The sequence below is a fragment of the Antechinus flavipes genome, chromosome 1 (genome assembly GCF_016432865.1).
Source record: "Antechinus flavipes isolate AdamAnt ecotype Samford, QLD, Australia chromosome 1, AdamAnt_v2, whole genome shotgun sequence".
NCBI classification, from domain to species: Eukaryota; Metazoa; Chordata; class Mammalia; order Dasyuromorphia; family Dasyuridae; genus Antechinus; species Antechinus flavipes.
This window is the reverse complement of record NC_067398.1, coordinates 592,064,070-592,080,317: the sequence shown is the minus strand read 5'-3', so window position 1 is coordinate 592,080,317 and position 16,248 is coordinate 592,064,070. Positions and strand designations below refer to the sequence as shown.

At 32.1% G+C, this 16,248-nt stretch overlaps 1 protein-coding gene across 2 annotated transcripts in view; it reads right to left on the bottom strand.

Moving 5' to 3' along the window:
• Nucleotides 1-16,248, bottom strand: part of ZFPM2 (zinc finger protein, FOG family member 2) — a 539,216-nt gene that overhangs the window by 426,429 nt on the left and 96,539 nt on the right. The window contains exon 2 of one of the 2 annotated variants that reach the window (XM_051970971.1): nucleotides 8,184-8,342. The exons of the other annotated variant lie outside the window; for it this stretch is intronic. Within the exon in view, the coding sequence (XP_051826931.1) occupies nucleotides 8,184-8,342 (159 nt within the window). The remainder of the gene's footprint in view (nucleotides 1-8,183; nucleotides 8,343-16,248) is intronic. 2 annotated transcript variants of the gene reach the window in all.

Genomic DNA, 16,248 nt, shown 5'->3' with positions numbered 1-16,248 from the left:
AACCCTCATTCCCTCAGATTGTTTAGCTGTAAAATAAGCTGAAAAATAGCTAGCTATTAAAACATTCCAAACACATAGTACAGATAAACATTCAAAAATAGCATTAGTTTGTTTACTACTAGAATTTTTAAGACTCAGAGAAAGGTAGAACTCATTTAACTGAACCAGAAGGGGAGCTAAAGAAAATGCATGATACCTAATATTTTCAAGTCCCTTTCTGTTTTTTCCCAATTCAGTGCAATAAAGAGAAGTCCATCAGCAGACATGAAATAAGCAGGAATGTGAAATAGCTGCAAAAAAATGCAATTTATGTCTCTCGACTTCATGAGATTTTTTTTTTTTTTTAGTTTCATAGGATGAAAACACAGAATGTCACCATGGTGGCCTCACTCATATCTTTTTTACTAAAAAGAATTATTTTCCTCTTTATTTTGTTGGAAAGCCCACATGAAGAAAATGTAATGAATTAAAAATAAATTTTTAAAAAATTAAGGGAGTACTGGTTCCAGGAAAATAGAAGTATTGCCAAGGAAAGATAATGTCAAGTCTGGGTGGGGGCGGGGGGTCTGGTGCCAAGCAAAGCTGGGGGCTGTTCAATCAGCTCTATCTGTGCTCTATCAGTGTCTACACTCCAGCCAAATCCAGAGAAAACAAGGGAGTCAAAGATTCAGGTCAATAAGCTTATAGGCGATTTGCACAAACAGCTCCTCCAGCAAGGTAAAAAACAAAGTCATATTGGCTTTTCTTTCTTATTCTCTCTCTTTGAACTCCCTGGTCCAAACACACACTGGAAATGTCAATGTTATATGCAAGAATTTAAAGAGCTGAGCTTCTTAATCCCGTTAAGGGAAAAAAAAAGAAGAACAAAGTTGCTTGTAAAGATCTCCTTATTGAGCTCAAAGTGATTATGGTATAGCTAGCTGCTGCCTTCTGCTGATCCTGCTTCTAGTTGCCAAAGCATCAGAGGAGGTAAAAACATGTCATTAAAAGCACCACTGAGGAGAAAGGAAATGCCATTGATTGAAAGGGGTTTCTGAAACATGCCTAAACTTTCTTTTTGATGTATGATGGAAAATTAAAATAGCAAGCATGTTGACCACAGATCAAGGTGAAAAGCAAGCAGTGAGTAGTTCCCAACCATAGTCCAGAGAGAATGATGGGAAAGGAATACACAAGGTTTCCTTGATCACTAAGGGTTTAATATGTCTTATGGATGCTTGTTATGATAGCTTTACACAGGTCATAGAGGGGAAAAAATGGAAATGTCTCGCTCCTCTGTTATTTCTCTGCAACTACTTCCTATATCCAGAACCTAATTACAAAACTATGTTCTCTGGTTCTGGGTAAGAATGTTACACTAGCAAAATATATAAAAACAATAAGGAAAAAGACATTCTGTTTTGATTCTGCTACTCTAGTCAACAGAGGATGGGAACAACCTGGAAATCCCCTACTTGGTCATTGAGAATTGAAGATGTAAGAGAAATGAGATCCCCAAATTGCTAATCCAGAAACTGCATTGAGTTACAGATGGAGTCCCCTCAAGCTCTTGGCTAAAAGGACAAATTCATTTGATTAGTATCTAGAAAGAATGGAAGAAGATAGGACAACACACTGCTGTATTATACCTCTACTCTAAATCATCATCTCCATACCAGCTAAGTCATAACATAACTATTCTGTAAATAATAATCTTTAGCTCTTTTAAAATTATTTTAGTTTAGGGACTAAGCCAGGGTGTTGATGAGTGTATCAAATACTTTCAAATCAAAACATACAGGAAAAAGCATGTGAATTATAAGATGTTTTGCTAAGAGGATTAATCCTATAGTAGGACAAATAAAATTTTGAGTGTCTTCCCCTTTAAACTATTTTTTGTCAGAGAAAAATAAAAATAAAAGCACTGTAGTTGATCATGACTAAGAATGTTATTCAAAATCAATATATTGTAGGCACTATTTATCCACTGTATAAAGCCTCAGTTATTCAAATGAGTCAAAGTTGCCAAGCTTTCCAGATTGTTTCTTATTGACCCTTTAAATAAAGGATTTATAAAATATCAAAGTTTTTTTGATGGGGGAGAAAAAAGGAGTTGTTTTTTAAATGTATGTCTGACTAAACAAAAATGTTAACTATTATTATATGTTTTCTCAGTGCGCTAGGAAACATTATTTTGCACTGGATATGCTTAAGATACATTAGATGTAGATGTAGACCATAGAGTCTATCCAGAATGAACTCCATGATAGCCCCCTTTATAACATACCGATGCATCCGGTGGGCTATCAAGGTACAGATAGATTTTTGTGTATCATTATTCATATATAATACCAGGGAAGACTATTTCTTCAAGGTCCAAATTATTATTAAGTGTCTATAATTATGTATCTTCATACCACAATCATTCCAAATACAAGAACTGTCTACTGCTTATATGAGCTACAACATTTAGAGAGAGGTCTCTATTTTCCCATCAAATTATCAAATTGTTCTATCTTTTAAATCTTTTGCCCATTGAAAAAGTATTTTTGGAATAATAATTTGTCACTACTTGCAACTGCCATTGGCACCACCATTATTGATCATTCTTTCTCTTTCCTCTTCTCTCTACTTTTTTTTTTTTTTGGCCTTGTTTCTAACTCATTAGCCTACATTTTTCATATCTTTAAAACAAAAAGTTGATCTTTTAGAGGCAACAACAAATTGGAGTACTCTTTTCCTTCCTGTATCAGGACAACCAAATACAGAGTACCAAGTATAATAACTGGATTTTAATGGGTTACATGGCTACTTTTGCAGGAAATGCTTCTTTGCTACCAACAGGTATTTAAGGGGGAGTATAGGAATATAATTTTTGTTTTTACAGCAAAGTTTCTTATCTTCTGATCCATGAACTTAAAATAAAAGATAAAACAAAATTATAACTATTTCAAAGCAATTGGCTTCTTTTGTAAATATTTATATTTTATTCCATGGATTTTAAGACTTTATATTCTTAGAAGGGTTCATCTACGGGCTTCACAAAACTACATGATATAAGAGATTTAAGAACCTTTGCTTTAGAAACATTCCAAGAAACTTGGGAGATGGTCTACAGACAGAAGAGGATTTTTACTGCATTTCCTTTTTATTTGTCTTAATTTTTCTTTTTGAAGGTTCAAAAAAGTATAATCTATTCAAGTCTCCTGGATTTGAGGGTAAAAATAGTCTCCAGTCATTCTTTTCTGTGTCCTTTAGGATGTTATGATATCCAGCATATCACCCATCATCTTTTCCATTTTTCCAAACTAAAGAGCTCCTTTCCCCCTGCAATTTTTGTATCATTTTTCCTTTTCCCAAGACAAACACGTCATCTTAATCGCTTTTATTGTGAGATACAAACAACAACAACAACAACAACAACAACAACAACAACAACAACAACAACAACAACAACTATATTCTATGATGCAGATGGGAGTGCTGCATATAAGTATAGTATGGTATTATTTGCTGGTATATCAAAATCCTTCCTGAGAATGTGTAATGCTTATTTGCCTTTTTAGGTATAACACTTGAAGATCATGTCTTCAGAAAAAAAAAAAAAAACTACAATGATACCTAAATCACATTTATGGATAAATACTGTTGATCTCAAAGTCCATTATCCTAAATGGAGTTTGGATTATTATTTCCAAAAAACATGACCTTTCAGTTAATAGTAAAAAATTTCATCTTCTACTTTTCTGCCTCCTTCCACAACTTTATAACACCTACTTTTGTATATTGTATCAATAAGTTATAATTTTACTACAGTCCTTCACATGAATACCTCACTCCCAGACCACCACCCTCACTTTTCACCCTTTATTTAAGTACTGCCTTTTCCTATTAGAATGTAAATTCATGGAAAACAAGGACTATATTTATTTCTGTTTGTGGTCTTCTCTGTGCTTGGCATAGTGCAAAGAACATAGTAAGTGCTTAATAAGTGTTTTACTTCTGTTTTTTTTTAAGTAATGTGATTTATCCATGTAGGCTCCTTTGGCAATTTTGTGAATTTCTTTCTTATTCTACTATTTGTAAAATAGTAAAATTGTCTATTTCTTTCAAAGAAGTACCTAATTGCCCTTACAATTGTTTGCGACAATTAAGATATTTCTGGGTTCTAAGAGGGATTTCTGTATTACTACAGCATGGATTGAAGGGGTAAGCTTCTGCATACAGTTTTATAGATTACCTAATGTTGTTCCTATTATTTTCATTCATTCAACATATTTTCTCAGCCAACTTCCTTGCTTTCCATATAATGGAGGAAAAGTATTGAGGGGGGGGAAAAAAAAAGCACTTTGAGCCCAGAGTTCAATTTGATTGCAACTTGCTTTCCACTTATAAATGACATTTGATCATGAAATTCTGTTTCATTTTAATAAGCAGAATAGACTAAAGACATTCACATAGTTTTTGAGGTCACAAGAAAAATGTTTTTTCTATAAGGTGTCATTTAGTTATTTAGAAGCTACCTAGCTTGTATGCCTGTGTGTGTGTGTGTGTGTGTGTGTGTGTGTGTGTGTGTGTCTGTAGTGAAATCTAAATCACATCATTCCATGACTTTAAAAACTCTAATATCTGGATAAAAGAGCTAATAATATTTACACTAACAAATCCATAGAATTGTCAGGATCAAAGGATCTGTCTATTTCTCTATTTTTCTATCTGACTTTACCATCTTGGCTCTACCTCCCATCTATCTACCTCTCTATCTATCTATCCACCATTAACACATATTTATATGCACAAATACATGTTTATATATATATATATATATATATTTATACAAATATCTGTATATGTGAATGTATATGTATAAATATATTCACATTCATGTATATTTATACATATATTTAAATATGTATATATTCAAAAATACTTGCATATGGAAAGAGACGCAAAGAGTCAGAGACAGAGAGATAGAGACAGAGAAATAGAGTGTATCTTTGATCTGTATAACCTTATGAATTTAGCAGCACAAGAATCATTAGCTCCATTTTCTTGATAAAAAGAATAGTTTTAAAAATCTTTGGCCTGATAATAGAATCTTGTTCATTTTAAAGACTTATTTTCTAATTCTCAATTCTCTTTTAATGTAAACCAAGTTTCATAATAGCTGGCATGCACGCTAATATTTCAGATGATAAAAAGATGGAAGAGATGGCTAATACCCTAGATGATGGTCAAGATTCAAAATGACATGGAAATCTTGATGGATATTATTCAATATAGTAGCCAATAAAAATCAGTGATATTCTAGGTTGTATTAAGGTGTCCCAGAATGTAGGGAGTAAAGTGGAGGGCATAGATCTAACATATTCAACTCATATTACTAATATATTAATATGCTCATCTCTGGGAGAAACATTTCAGGAAGACCTTTTTTAGTAATAACAGTTGTAATAATTCATGCTGATGGAGCACTTTAGGACTTTTAAAATGCTATACATATATGTATGTATACATATAAAATTTTATTTTATTTTATCCAAAAATAACCCAGTTAGGTAGATACTATTATTATCAGCATTTCCTTGATGAAGATACTAAAAAACTGAGAGAAATCAAAGTACTTGCCCAGATTCCCCCAGCCAGTAAGTTGAATGACTCAAAATTAGATCTTTCTGACTCTAAATGCAACACTCTATTTACTTCACTATCTAATTTACTGGTAAGTTGAAGAATATCTTAACCAGAAAAAAATAATGGTTTGGGGATCATGCAATATGAATTCTTTAAGGAACAGAATATTTTTGCCTAAAAAAAGACAAGACCAGATAACTATCTGTCTTGAAGAAAAGAGATTGAATTTGGAAAAAGACCAATCTAAGAGCAATGGGCAGAAGTTATTTTGGGATTGGATATGAGGGAAATTTCTTAAAAATCCAAATATACCTAACTAAAATATAATAGGTTGTCTTAGAAGGTCATGAATTTGCCTTTCATTCATGGTTTGGTTGGTATATTGTAGAAGACAATTTTTAATTAAGTATGTGTTAGCCCAGAGAAGACTCAAAATTTCTTTGAATTTTAAATTATGGAATTTTCTAAGGATGTAATCCAAGAAAAAAATCCAGTAAAAATGTTTGTCGCACCATTCAATCCATAAATTACCTAAAATACTTCTTTCCAATGAAATTACAATAGAATAATTTTAATTCTTTTAAAACTAATTATTTATATAATTTAATTAAAACAAAACTGAATTGAGAATTTGGGCTATCCAATATTTTAAAAGTATTTTTATTAAAAATCTTAAAATTAACCCAGTTTAACAAACCAAGGATGATAGATTTCCTATATATGGGGAAATCTAGCTAAAGAGCAAAGATTTTCTAAGCAATAATGCCCTTTTACACTTCCTTTGAATTTTTTGATCAAAAATAATGAGAATGTATTCCAAGTTTCACCTGTCTACTTTTGAATTCACTGTTATTGCCAAATTATGGAACTATAAAAATAGGACTTTTGTTACAAAACTATTCTTGTCATAATGAACAATCTTTTCAGTAGTCACAAGTGAGATCAAATGTTCTTTGTAGAGCACTTTTGAAAAGTTTCATGAATTAATTGCCTCATTCTAAAATGCCTTCATACAAATTAATATTCATTTAAGTCAAGTTTATTGAGTGAATCAATGAACATAATGCTCTTTTGGTGCCTAATCTAATGTCTTTTCTCAGTTTTCAATGATAGTAAACTATATGCAGTCCTAATATATAAATTAAAGGGACAAAAACTTCACTTTTAAATTTTTCTTATTTTAAAAAAATATTTTCATATCTCTTTAGTGTAAAAGATGTTATGGCAAAATTTACAACATTGTAGTGTTTATGCTTAAAGTAAGTTCAATGCTAAAAAAAAATGAGAAATGCTTTTCTAACCCTTTGCCTTTCCTCTCCTACTTTGATACCTGGGCCAAAATTCCCATTCTACTATATGCTACTGTACTCTCCAAGATACAACCACCATGATTTTTCTGGGAGTAGGTGTTAGACAAGGGGTTTCCTACAATCCATTTAGAAATGTAAGCTGTGATTCTCTCCAAACAACATTCATGTGAGTAGGTATTGTTTAGGTTTCTTCTATTTATATTTCTAAGACTGCTGATTATATGTATATATAATATGTATGCATAGATATTTATTTATAACATATATGAAAAACATGACCTATGTGTATATCTACATACACACAAGACAGTAATTTGTATAAAAAAAGATACTTAAGTACTTCTTGTTAAATCAGTGACAAAGTATCAGGGAAATATCTGCTTTCCTCTCTCTCTTGATGGACTACAGCTTTCTCAGAAACTAAATCAATATCAAATTTGCTAGTGAAATTCATGAATAACTCAAAATAATTTCTCTGCTTGAAAAATTCATAAAATAGTAACATACATATACATTTTCTATCACTGTCTTCCCCATTATACATGTGTACACACACACACACACATTCTCTCTCTCTCTCTCTCTTTCTTTCTCTCTTTCTCTCTCTCAACAATGCCTGGGAAACAGCTGTGGAAAAACACCAGCTAATCTAAGTTACACAAGAGGGTTAAATTGGGCAGAAATTCTATAAAAGATTAAAGCACCATTTGAAAAAAGCAAACAGGCACTGATATTGATAGACAGGAGGGTGGTTAGGAACAAGCATAGACCTAATGTACCTCCAGGGCTAATATTTTAGATAATCAAAGGAACATCTAGAATTATGCAAGATATTGCTTTGCTCTGACCACTGATTATCTACAAAATAAAATCAAGTGTTGCCATTTAATGCCATTCCCTGAAACATCAATTTTCCCAAAATGAGTTCAGCTAGAAGAGAAATCATGGATTTACTGTAGTTATTTTGCCACCTTACATCTGGCGATCAATTTCAAAGTGCTTCCTAGAAAAACATAATGTTTAAACTACTACCATTTTCTTCATTCTTTCCATCCCCAAAACAAAGTCTATATTAATCTTAGAAAACCTTCAGACACTTCTTCCAATCACAGTATTTATTTGTGAAAAAAATTTTTTTTTGCAGACACAATTGACCTTATTCATGCTTCACTTTTACTTCCCAAAACTCTATAAAATATGTCTGAGCAAATGGGCTCTCAAAAACTGTACTTCACCCGACCATTACTCTGTATTGATTACCTTTATTACAAAAGTATTCCACTTCTTCACAGCTCAGATTTTCAGGCCCAAATTCTGTGGAAAAGCTTTCCTCCAATGGAAAGTCTCCTTTAAGGATGATGTCATTTCCCTCAGATAGACATTCTTCCTCTTCATCATCGACAGCATCTTCAAGGGGCCCTTGAAAAAGAATCAGGGACACTGTACCAACAATATCTAACAGAAAATAGTGAAATACAAAGATTTATAAGCAAAGGTATTGTGAAGAATGCATCCTTCTACAGATGGTTCCATGTATGAGAACCACATAAGGAGATACCAAATGCTTATTTAAAAAAAAAAAAAAAAACAAAAGAAAGCCATGTTTACCTATGAAAAGAAATAGGTTGAAGTTACAAAGTCTGAGGTTACCATATAGACAGCCATCTTCATCAAGTTCCCCCTCCCACATCCAAGTCTTAATTTTTAGTTATCTCCTGAAGAGCAAAACCTGTGTGCAATTTATGTTCATTTGTTAAAATTAACTGTCTGGTAAAGCGTACAAGTCTCTTTTACACAGTTGTACAATTTTACCTGAGATTTTAATAAAGATTTAAAGTAATTGAATGCATTTTAATTGAACTGAGATTTTAATAAAGTCTATACTTTAAAAAATCCATCTTAAGAGTGGATGCTGAGAAAAGATTTCATTATACATATTTGAGGCTCTAAGAAAAATTACATATTTCTTTCCCTGATGAAAGCATAACCCCATTCATAATTAATTGAATTTTTTCTGAAATGAAAAGTAGTTTTCTAATGAAAAAATGTAATTTGTATTTATGTGATAGTTTTTCAGGAATAAAAATACAACTCCTATACACTGAATAACAGTGAGGTGCATGACATTAATGGCCCTATTTCACTGAATGGAGAGGGAGGGCTATAGTTGTTAAGATGGCCTTGAAGTGGACTATATGGAAATATCATGAGATTTATTGTGAATTTCTGACTGCTTCTAAAGAATCTGGGGAGTCAGGCTCAGTCTTCTAAGAAGATTTCTGAATTTCCTGCCACAGAAGCAATGCAGCATGCATTTTATCCACAGAACACAATTATAATAATGTGTACTAATTATTTCTCTTTCTAGCAGTCTCATAGTGAGGCTCCCTAATGAAAGAAAGGATAGAATGTCTTTCCTTGGAGCAAACCTGAGGTATTATGAATTCAGTCAGATATTCAAGTTGACAAGCATTTATTAAGCACTTAGTATCTACTATACATAGTGTTATGTGCTTTAAATATAAAGAGATATTTTGTTTTGCTTTTTAAAAATGGTTTTCTTCACAAAACAGAAAGAAATATGTTCACAAGTTGATACATTAAAATCTGTGATCATATATAATCTGTGTCTTCCCAATCTCATTATGATATTGGGAGAATCAAATCATGATACATAGGAAAATATTTTGTAAATCACAAATCACCATACAAATGGAAGGTTTAGCTATTTTCATCATCAGTATTATGGCTATAACTAGATTCATTCAGAAAGTTTAAAGTCAATTGCAAAGGATTCAGTCCATATTAACAGTTTTCCCTTAGTTAATTTCAAAATAAACAAACAGCTCATAAGTAGAAATAATTCCCTACCTTTATAAGGCCTCAGAAAAGACAGAGAAGTAGACCTGGAATTTAATCCAAGTCAGAGAGACAACATAAAATTACAATATATTTTTTTTTCCAATTTAATCATCCATAAAGTTTAAAAGCATACATTTCCTTTTATAATGTTTTTCTATTTACAATATCTCACTTTTTTCCTCTCTTATAGAAGTGTTAAAATTCTCTTAACAATAAAATGTGGCTAGTGCAGGAAAGATCCTGATTTTTAAAAAAATTACAATGATAAGATAATTTATATTTGATCATGTGAATTTAAATTTTATACTTTTAATTAAAAATTTTGCCTGGTGATAAAATAGGATAACATTTCATTCATCATTCTCCCCTGCCCAATAAAATATGCACCAAAGTTGGTTTAAAAAATAAAAAAAAACTAGGGGCAGTTAGTTGGTGTAATGAATAGAGCACCAGCCCTGAAGTCAGGCAGGACCTGATTTCAAATCCAGCCTCAAACACTTAATACATTGTAGCTGTGTGACCCTGGGCAAGTCACTTAACCCAAATTGCCTCAGCAAACTAAAATAAAAAAACCTAAAAACTAAAAAACTAAACAAGCATGTAATGCATGCTAATTTTTGTTGTTCTGAAAATAATATCTAAATAGGTAATTTCTGAATAGTATAAATGACAAAAAAAATGACATCTTCATTTTCACTGAGTTTCCATTCAAGATATATTGAAAAAGTGGACTTCCACAAACCTTGCATGCAGAAAAACAATGAACTGCCTATGGAAGGATATGTAAAAGAGTTCACAGCTAAAAAGCAAAACAACAGCAACAAAACATGAAGCACAAAGGACCTTAGAAATCTTGGCTTCAATTACTTTATCTTATGCATAAGAGAAAAAAATGTCTAATGATGTGCATAAGATTGCAATAGGAATCAGAAAAGAAGATTAAAATCTAATCATCAAATTCAAAGAAAGTGTTCTTTAACACACTGTATTTTGTTGCTTTTTAAAAAAAATATCCTGAAAATTATTTTCATGCCCATTTATTAAGTTTTCCCTTATCAGATGACCAACCAGAAGAAATTAGCCTAAGAATTGAAGACCAACTACATCAGTGTCATTGACAAGCAATAATATTTTTTAAGTCCATTTAACACTGACACAGTAAAATTAAGAATCACAATCTGTAATTGTGAACAGTTTATTAAAGAATAATGTCCCTAAATGTTTGTATAAAATCAATACTTATTTATTTATAAAATTCTAGTTTGACAATTTCAGTATCAGTAAAAAGTATTATGCTTATATTTAAATATTTATACTTGTTTCAAAAACATGTAATCTTGATACAATATCTTATCAGTGAGAACTCTACACATGATTTATGCCTATAGTATTTCTAGGAAGAAAAAAACAAAATCTGATCATCAATGGTGGCAGATATGGCATGCACAGCTCTTTTTTTTTCTTCCTCAAATCAAATCAAATTAACTTTTTAAAAAGCTTCACGTAGTTTTGATTACCAGTGAACCATTACCAGTTGTAACACATATCTGACTTAAATGGCTTGAATTAACTAGTCAAAATATGTGACAACCAACAAACAAAAATTCCAATGCAGGCTTGCTCATCCTTGTCAGGATATAAAGGAAAGAAAATCCACCTATTTTCTGATACCTACAATTCCAGATTTCTAAATGTGGTGCATTTGGTAACTAAAAGGAAAAGTGTATAATTTTGCCAACCCCATTTTTTTTCCTAAAAAGATCTCGGAGAACAGACTGAACTTTTTGGGAAAATAAGTTTTGCGGGAAGCCAAAAGTTTCTGACTCTTGGCAGTATTAATAAGAATCTTTTTTTTTTCTTCAATGTTTTTCCAGATTGCTTCTAATGTGCAGTGGGCTTCACAACAAAATTGAAACCCTCTGCAAATTAATTAGTTTGATAAAAGTACAGCAAAAAAAAATCCATATTATTATACATATTTAGCAATAGTATGTCATTCCAGAAAAAGAGATGCCCAAGTACTGCTTCTGTGTTGGGATATTCAAACCCCGCCTGTAAAATCTACAATTTTGGGAAAGCCATTAATTTAAAAATTTTAGGCATGAATTTCACCATCTATAATATGAGAGAGATACACTAGACAGATTTTGAGGTATTTCTTATCTCCAGAGCAATGATTCTAATTTTTTTGTTGTTTGAGACTCAAATCTATCAATTGCTTTAAGAAAATTCAGTGTAATGGTTCAAAGTCATCTCCCAGAGTTCCCAATCCCTATATTTTTGTCCATCTGCAGTTTTGATTTCCTTCACAGGCTAATAGTACACTATTTCAAAGTCTGATTCTTTTTGTACAGCAAAATAACTGTTAGGACATGTATACTTATATTGTATTTAATTTATACATTAACATTTAACATGTATTGGTCAATCTGCCATCTGGGGGAGGATATGGGGAAAAGGAGGGGAAAAATTGGAACAGAAGGTTTGGCAATTGTCAATGCTGTAAAATTACCCATGCATATAACGTGTAAATAAAAAGTTATAATAAAAAAAAAGAAAGAAAGAAACTTCAATGTAAATGTTAGGTAATATTATTTGTATTTGGGGACAGTCACAACACTTGGGTAGCTAAAATTCAGTTCCATTCAATTAAAAAAATGTTTAAGCACCTACTATATCATAGAGGTGAAAAACATTTATAAAATATAATTCTGTAACTGTATTTCAGTTAATTTTAAACATATAACAATATTTTATTTACTGTACTATTTTTGTTACCAAATCTTTTAAGCAGAGTAAAAAACCAAAACAAAACCAAAACTGTAAACAGCTTCTGTTTTTTTTTTTTATTTTCTATTCTGATTTTTTCTGTTTCCTTTAGAAAACAAGCACTTAGTAGCAATCTAAATAAAAAGACAAGAGTCCTCTTCCTTGAATTTTAAAAAGAAACAAAAAATATCATTTTCTGAATTTGTGGGTGAATTTGGACTAGTTCCTAAAGCCACTGTCTGCTTTTAAATAATTTACTGCTAAAATGTGAATTTACTAACCATTTCTTTATGAATGCTATCACACTAGGCTCTAGGAAAACATTTCTTTTAAAATGCAACATATTTACAATTTAATATCAGATCTCATTTTGTTGCTTCACATTGAAGATTCTCTTAACAAGAAAATCAGATTGCCCAGGGACATAAACTAACTTCAGAAGGGTGTAAGAACCACTTGAAGCACACGTACAATTAACAGCGTCAATGAAGGAGGGAATGAAGTAAGGAAACTACTGTCTATGGGCTAGTGGGCACAGAAGTCCATTTCAGAAAATCACCACACATAATTTGATACAAATAATAATATCCACTCAGAGGAGGATCACAACTGAGCTCCATGTGCCCTCATGGAGAAAATTAGTTCTGATTGAGGCCACTTGGCAGACGAGTGTGAGGAAATCTGAATTGTCGTTATTCTACTGCTCCAGATTCATAGATATTTACACACCCTTGCCAGAATTAATAATCTCAACAATTTTGCTAAAAATAAGTGACTACCAAATATAAAATGCAAGCAATTGTCAAATCTATGCAAGTTATATGCATATAATAAGTATGTATGTGGCATATTATATATATTTATGTTTATACAAGTACATGTAATATATATGGAGAGAGAGGGAAAGAGAGTCAGAGACAGAAAGAGACAGAAAAAGACAAAGAGGTGTGTGATATACATTGATTTCTATAGTTCTATAATACAGAAAATCTAGAGAGAATAAAAATATTCTTTAGAATACAGCAGATTCTAGCTCCATCATGAAATAAATATGGAAGTTCTCTTTGAATTTTAGACCGTGGTATATGGTACAGGATCCTGGGAGACCTCCTACAATACAACAAGAAATGTTGCCCATTCCAGAGTATAAATATTGTGGGGCATGGAAAGTCTTATACAATCTGTAGGCACTTCTGATGATAAGGACCTTGATTCCTGACATTGACAGAGAAATCTTATGATGGTAAGCCTGACCTACCCAGGCATTTGGCACAGTCCTTTGTATAGAAATGACATACTACTCCATTTCTATAAAGTAAAGGCTCACACAAAGAGAAATACCAGAATTGACATCTAAAGGTTGTTTCCTCTTATCCTTCTTACATGTGTATGTTGTTTGGGGAAGAGATATTTTAAAAGTGACCTAAAATAGGTGAATTAAAGAAGAATTCCCCAGCTCAAGTTTCAACACATTTAAAAAAATAGTAGCAGAATAAGTATATTGTGTGTAGGCAGGAAAACTGTATTTGTGCTATGTGGGGCGAGGTAGAAGAAAGAAAATCTTCAAGGAAAAAATGCAGCATAGTGCAAGTAATGCCATAGAGAAAAACAAAAATAAAAATAAAGAGGCATAAAGGCATAAAGAAATGGAAAAAATATTTGATGAATGAGCAGTTGGTAATAAGTTAAATGAAATTATAATTTGCATTATTTATGATTATTTTTAAATATAGCACATTAAATATTATGCAAAATAAATGAAAACAAAGATATGTCTTTCAAATTATGTTGAGCATAAGGCTATATTTTACTATTTAAATGATTTTATATTCCAAACTTAAAAGTTATGTATGTGCAAAAGAGCATTCTTTCTAAGTATGAATGGGATCAGTGCAGGAGAGGGACTCATCTAAAAGAAGTTACATTAGCTACAATAAGTTCAAAATGCTAGGGGAAACCATCATTTTATAAACTAATAAGTCTCAGCAAGTATGAAGAGAGATGTACCAAAAAGTGCTATGGGCAACACAGGCTATGGGCTATGTGTTTTTCATCTCTCATATTGAAATTAGGTGACTGTCCAAGATCATAAAGCTGGTCTATATTGGAGGTGAGATCTGAACCCAGGTGTCTTCCTAACTCTACAATATATTTACACTCTTAATTGATATGTAAAAATGTCACAATGGTGGTTCACAATTGGCATGATATACATCTGTACAGTTCAGATAGTACATAGGACTTCCTAGAAAGGACATTGGATTTCGAATCAATAAATCTACATTCAAAACAAATTCTTCCACTTCAGGAAGAAAATATATGTTTCAATCTCCACTTCATCTATAAAACGAGGGGGTTAACCTACTAGCTGTGTAACTTTGGGCAAGATAGTTAACCTTGTTTGCTTGTTTCCTTATCTATAAAATAAGCTAGAGAAATGGCAAAGCACTCCAGTGGCTTTGCCAAAAAAATTGCAAATGGGATCATAAAGAGTCAGACTGAAAAGGAATAAATAAAACAAAAACAATATAGGGGCTGAAAGGACTTGAAATAAATGGACTCCATCTTTGACCAGCCTTGAGGGTCTCCTGCCTTCATCACTCCTCCACTAAGACCAAGGACTCGGGCTGGTCCCAAGATCCTCTGAGAGCTAGTCCAGATGGTATATTTTGGCAACTCAGCGTGGGGGCTCTAGAAAGCACACTACATTTTGGCACCTAAGCATGGGGCCTAGAAACGTGAGGCCTTGCAAAGCAGAACACAACAGTAAACAAGAAACTGTAATCGAGAACTTTCCATTCTAATCAAAGGCACAATATATGCATTTATAGGTATATGCAAAACACATTCAGAGTATATAAATGCAAATATATAAAAAATTTCAGACTCTTTGGGCAAAATAAAAATTAATAAAATAAGATCTTTCATTCCTAAGAAGATGGTCCTAATATGGAACTTGAAACAACAATCTAAGACGCTTTTCCTTCCTTCAAATAGCAAGTGAAGTAAACAAATACTTATTAAGCACCTATTGCATGCTAGGCACTGTGGTACGTCTCAGGAGCAATCTGATATAACAATTTCTACTTCTGAGGAAAGTGAAGGAGGAGCTTTTTATTTAAACTGGTATCCATTGCTGCTTGAAATCTTACATCCAGGTTTGAATTATACCAGACTAATAGTGCAATAGTTGATGTAAAAGAACCAAATGTAAAGCCCTACTGAAAAGAGGAACTGCTGAGTTAATACTCTTTGTACATGTATCCTTCTACCAACTCCATCCTTTTTGGGGGTTAAGAGAAATAAAATAATTAAGAGGCTGAATTATGCTATAACTACTCTTTACTTTATACTTAATTACATCCATAAAACCTCAACTTTTCTTCCTGATATTTTTCCCTTTAGTGTTGTTTTTTTTTCTTTTGTTTTATTGGTTGCTCTTGGTTGTCATTTTGTTAAGATTTTTCAACAGCTTCCTTCAGATGCTTTCTTAGAGATCATCATTACCCCATAGGCACATCTTAAAATGTTCTACTCTTCATTTCTAGTATATTTGTTTAATGTTCATCCTGCAGAGTGGTTTAATGAGAAGGGACAGGGAAGAAGGGTGTTCTCTGGACAGTGTAAATCTGTGCCAAACTAATGTAATTGAGCTTAACAGCAAGAATAAAGCCATATTTCTACAGTATATAAA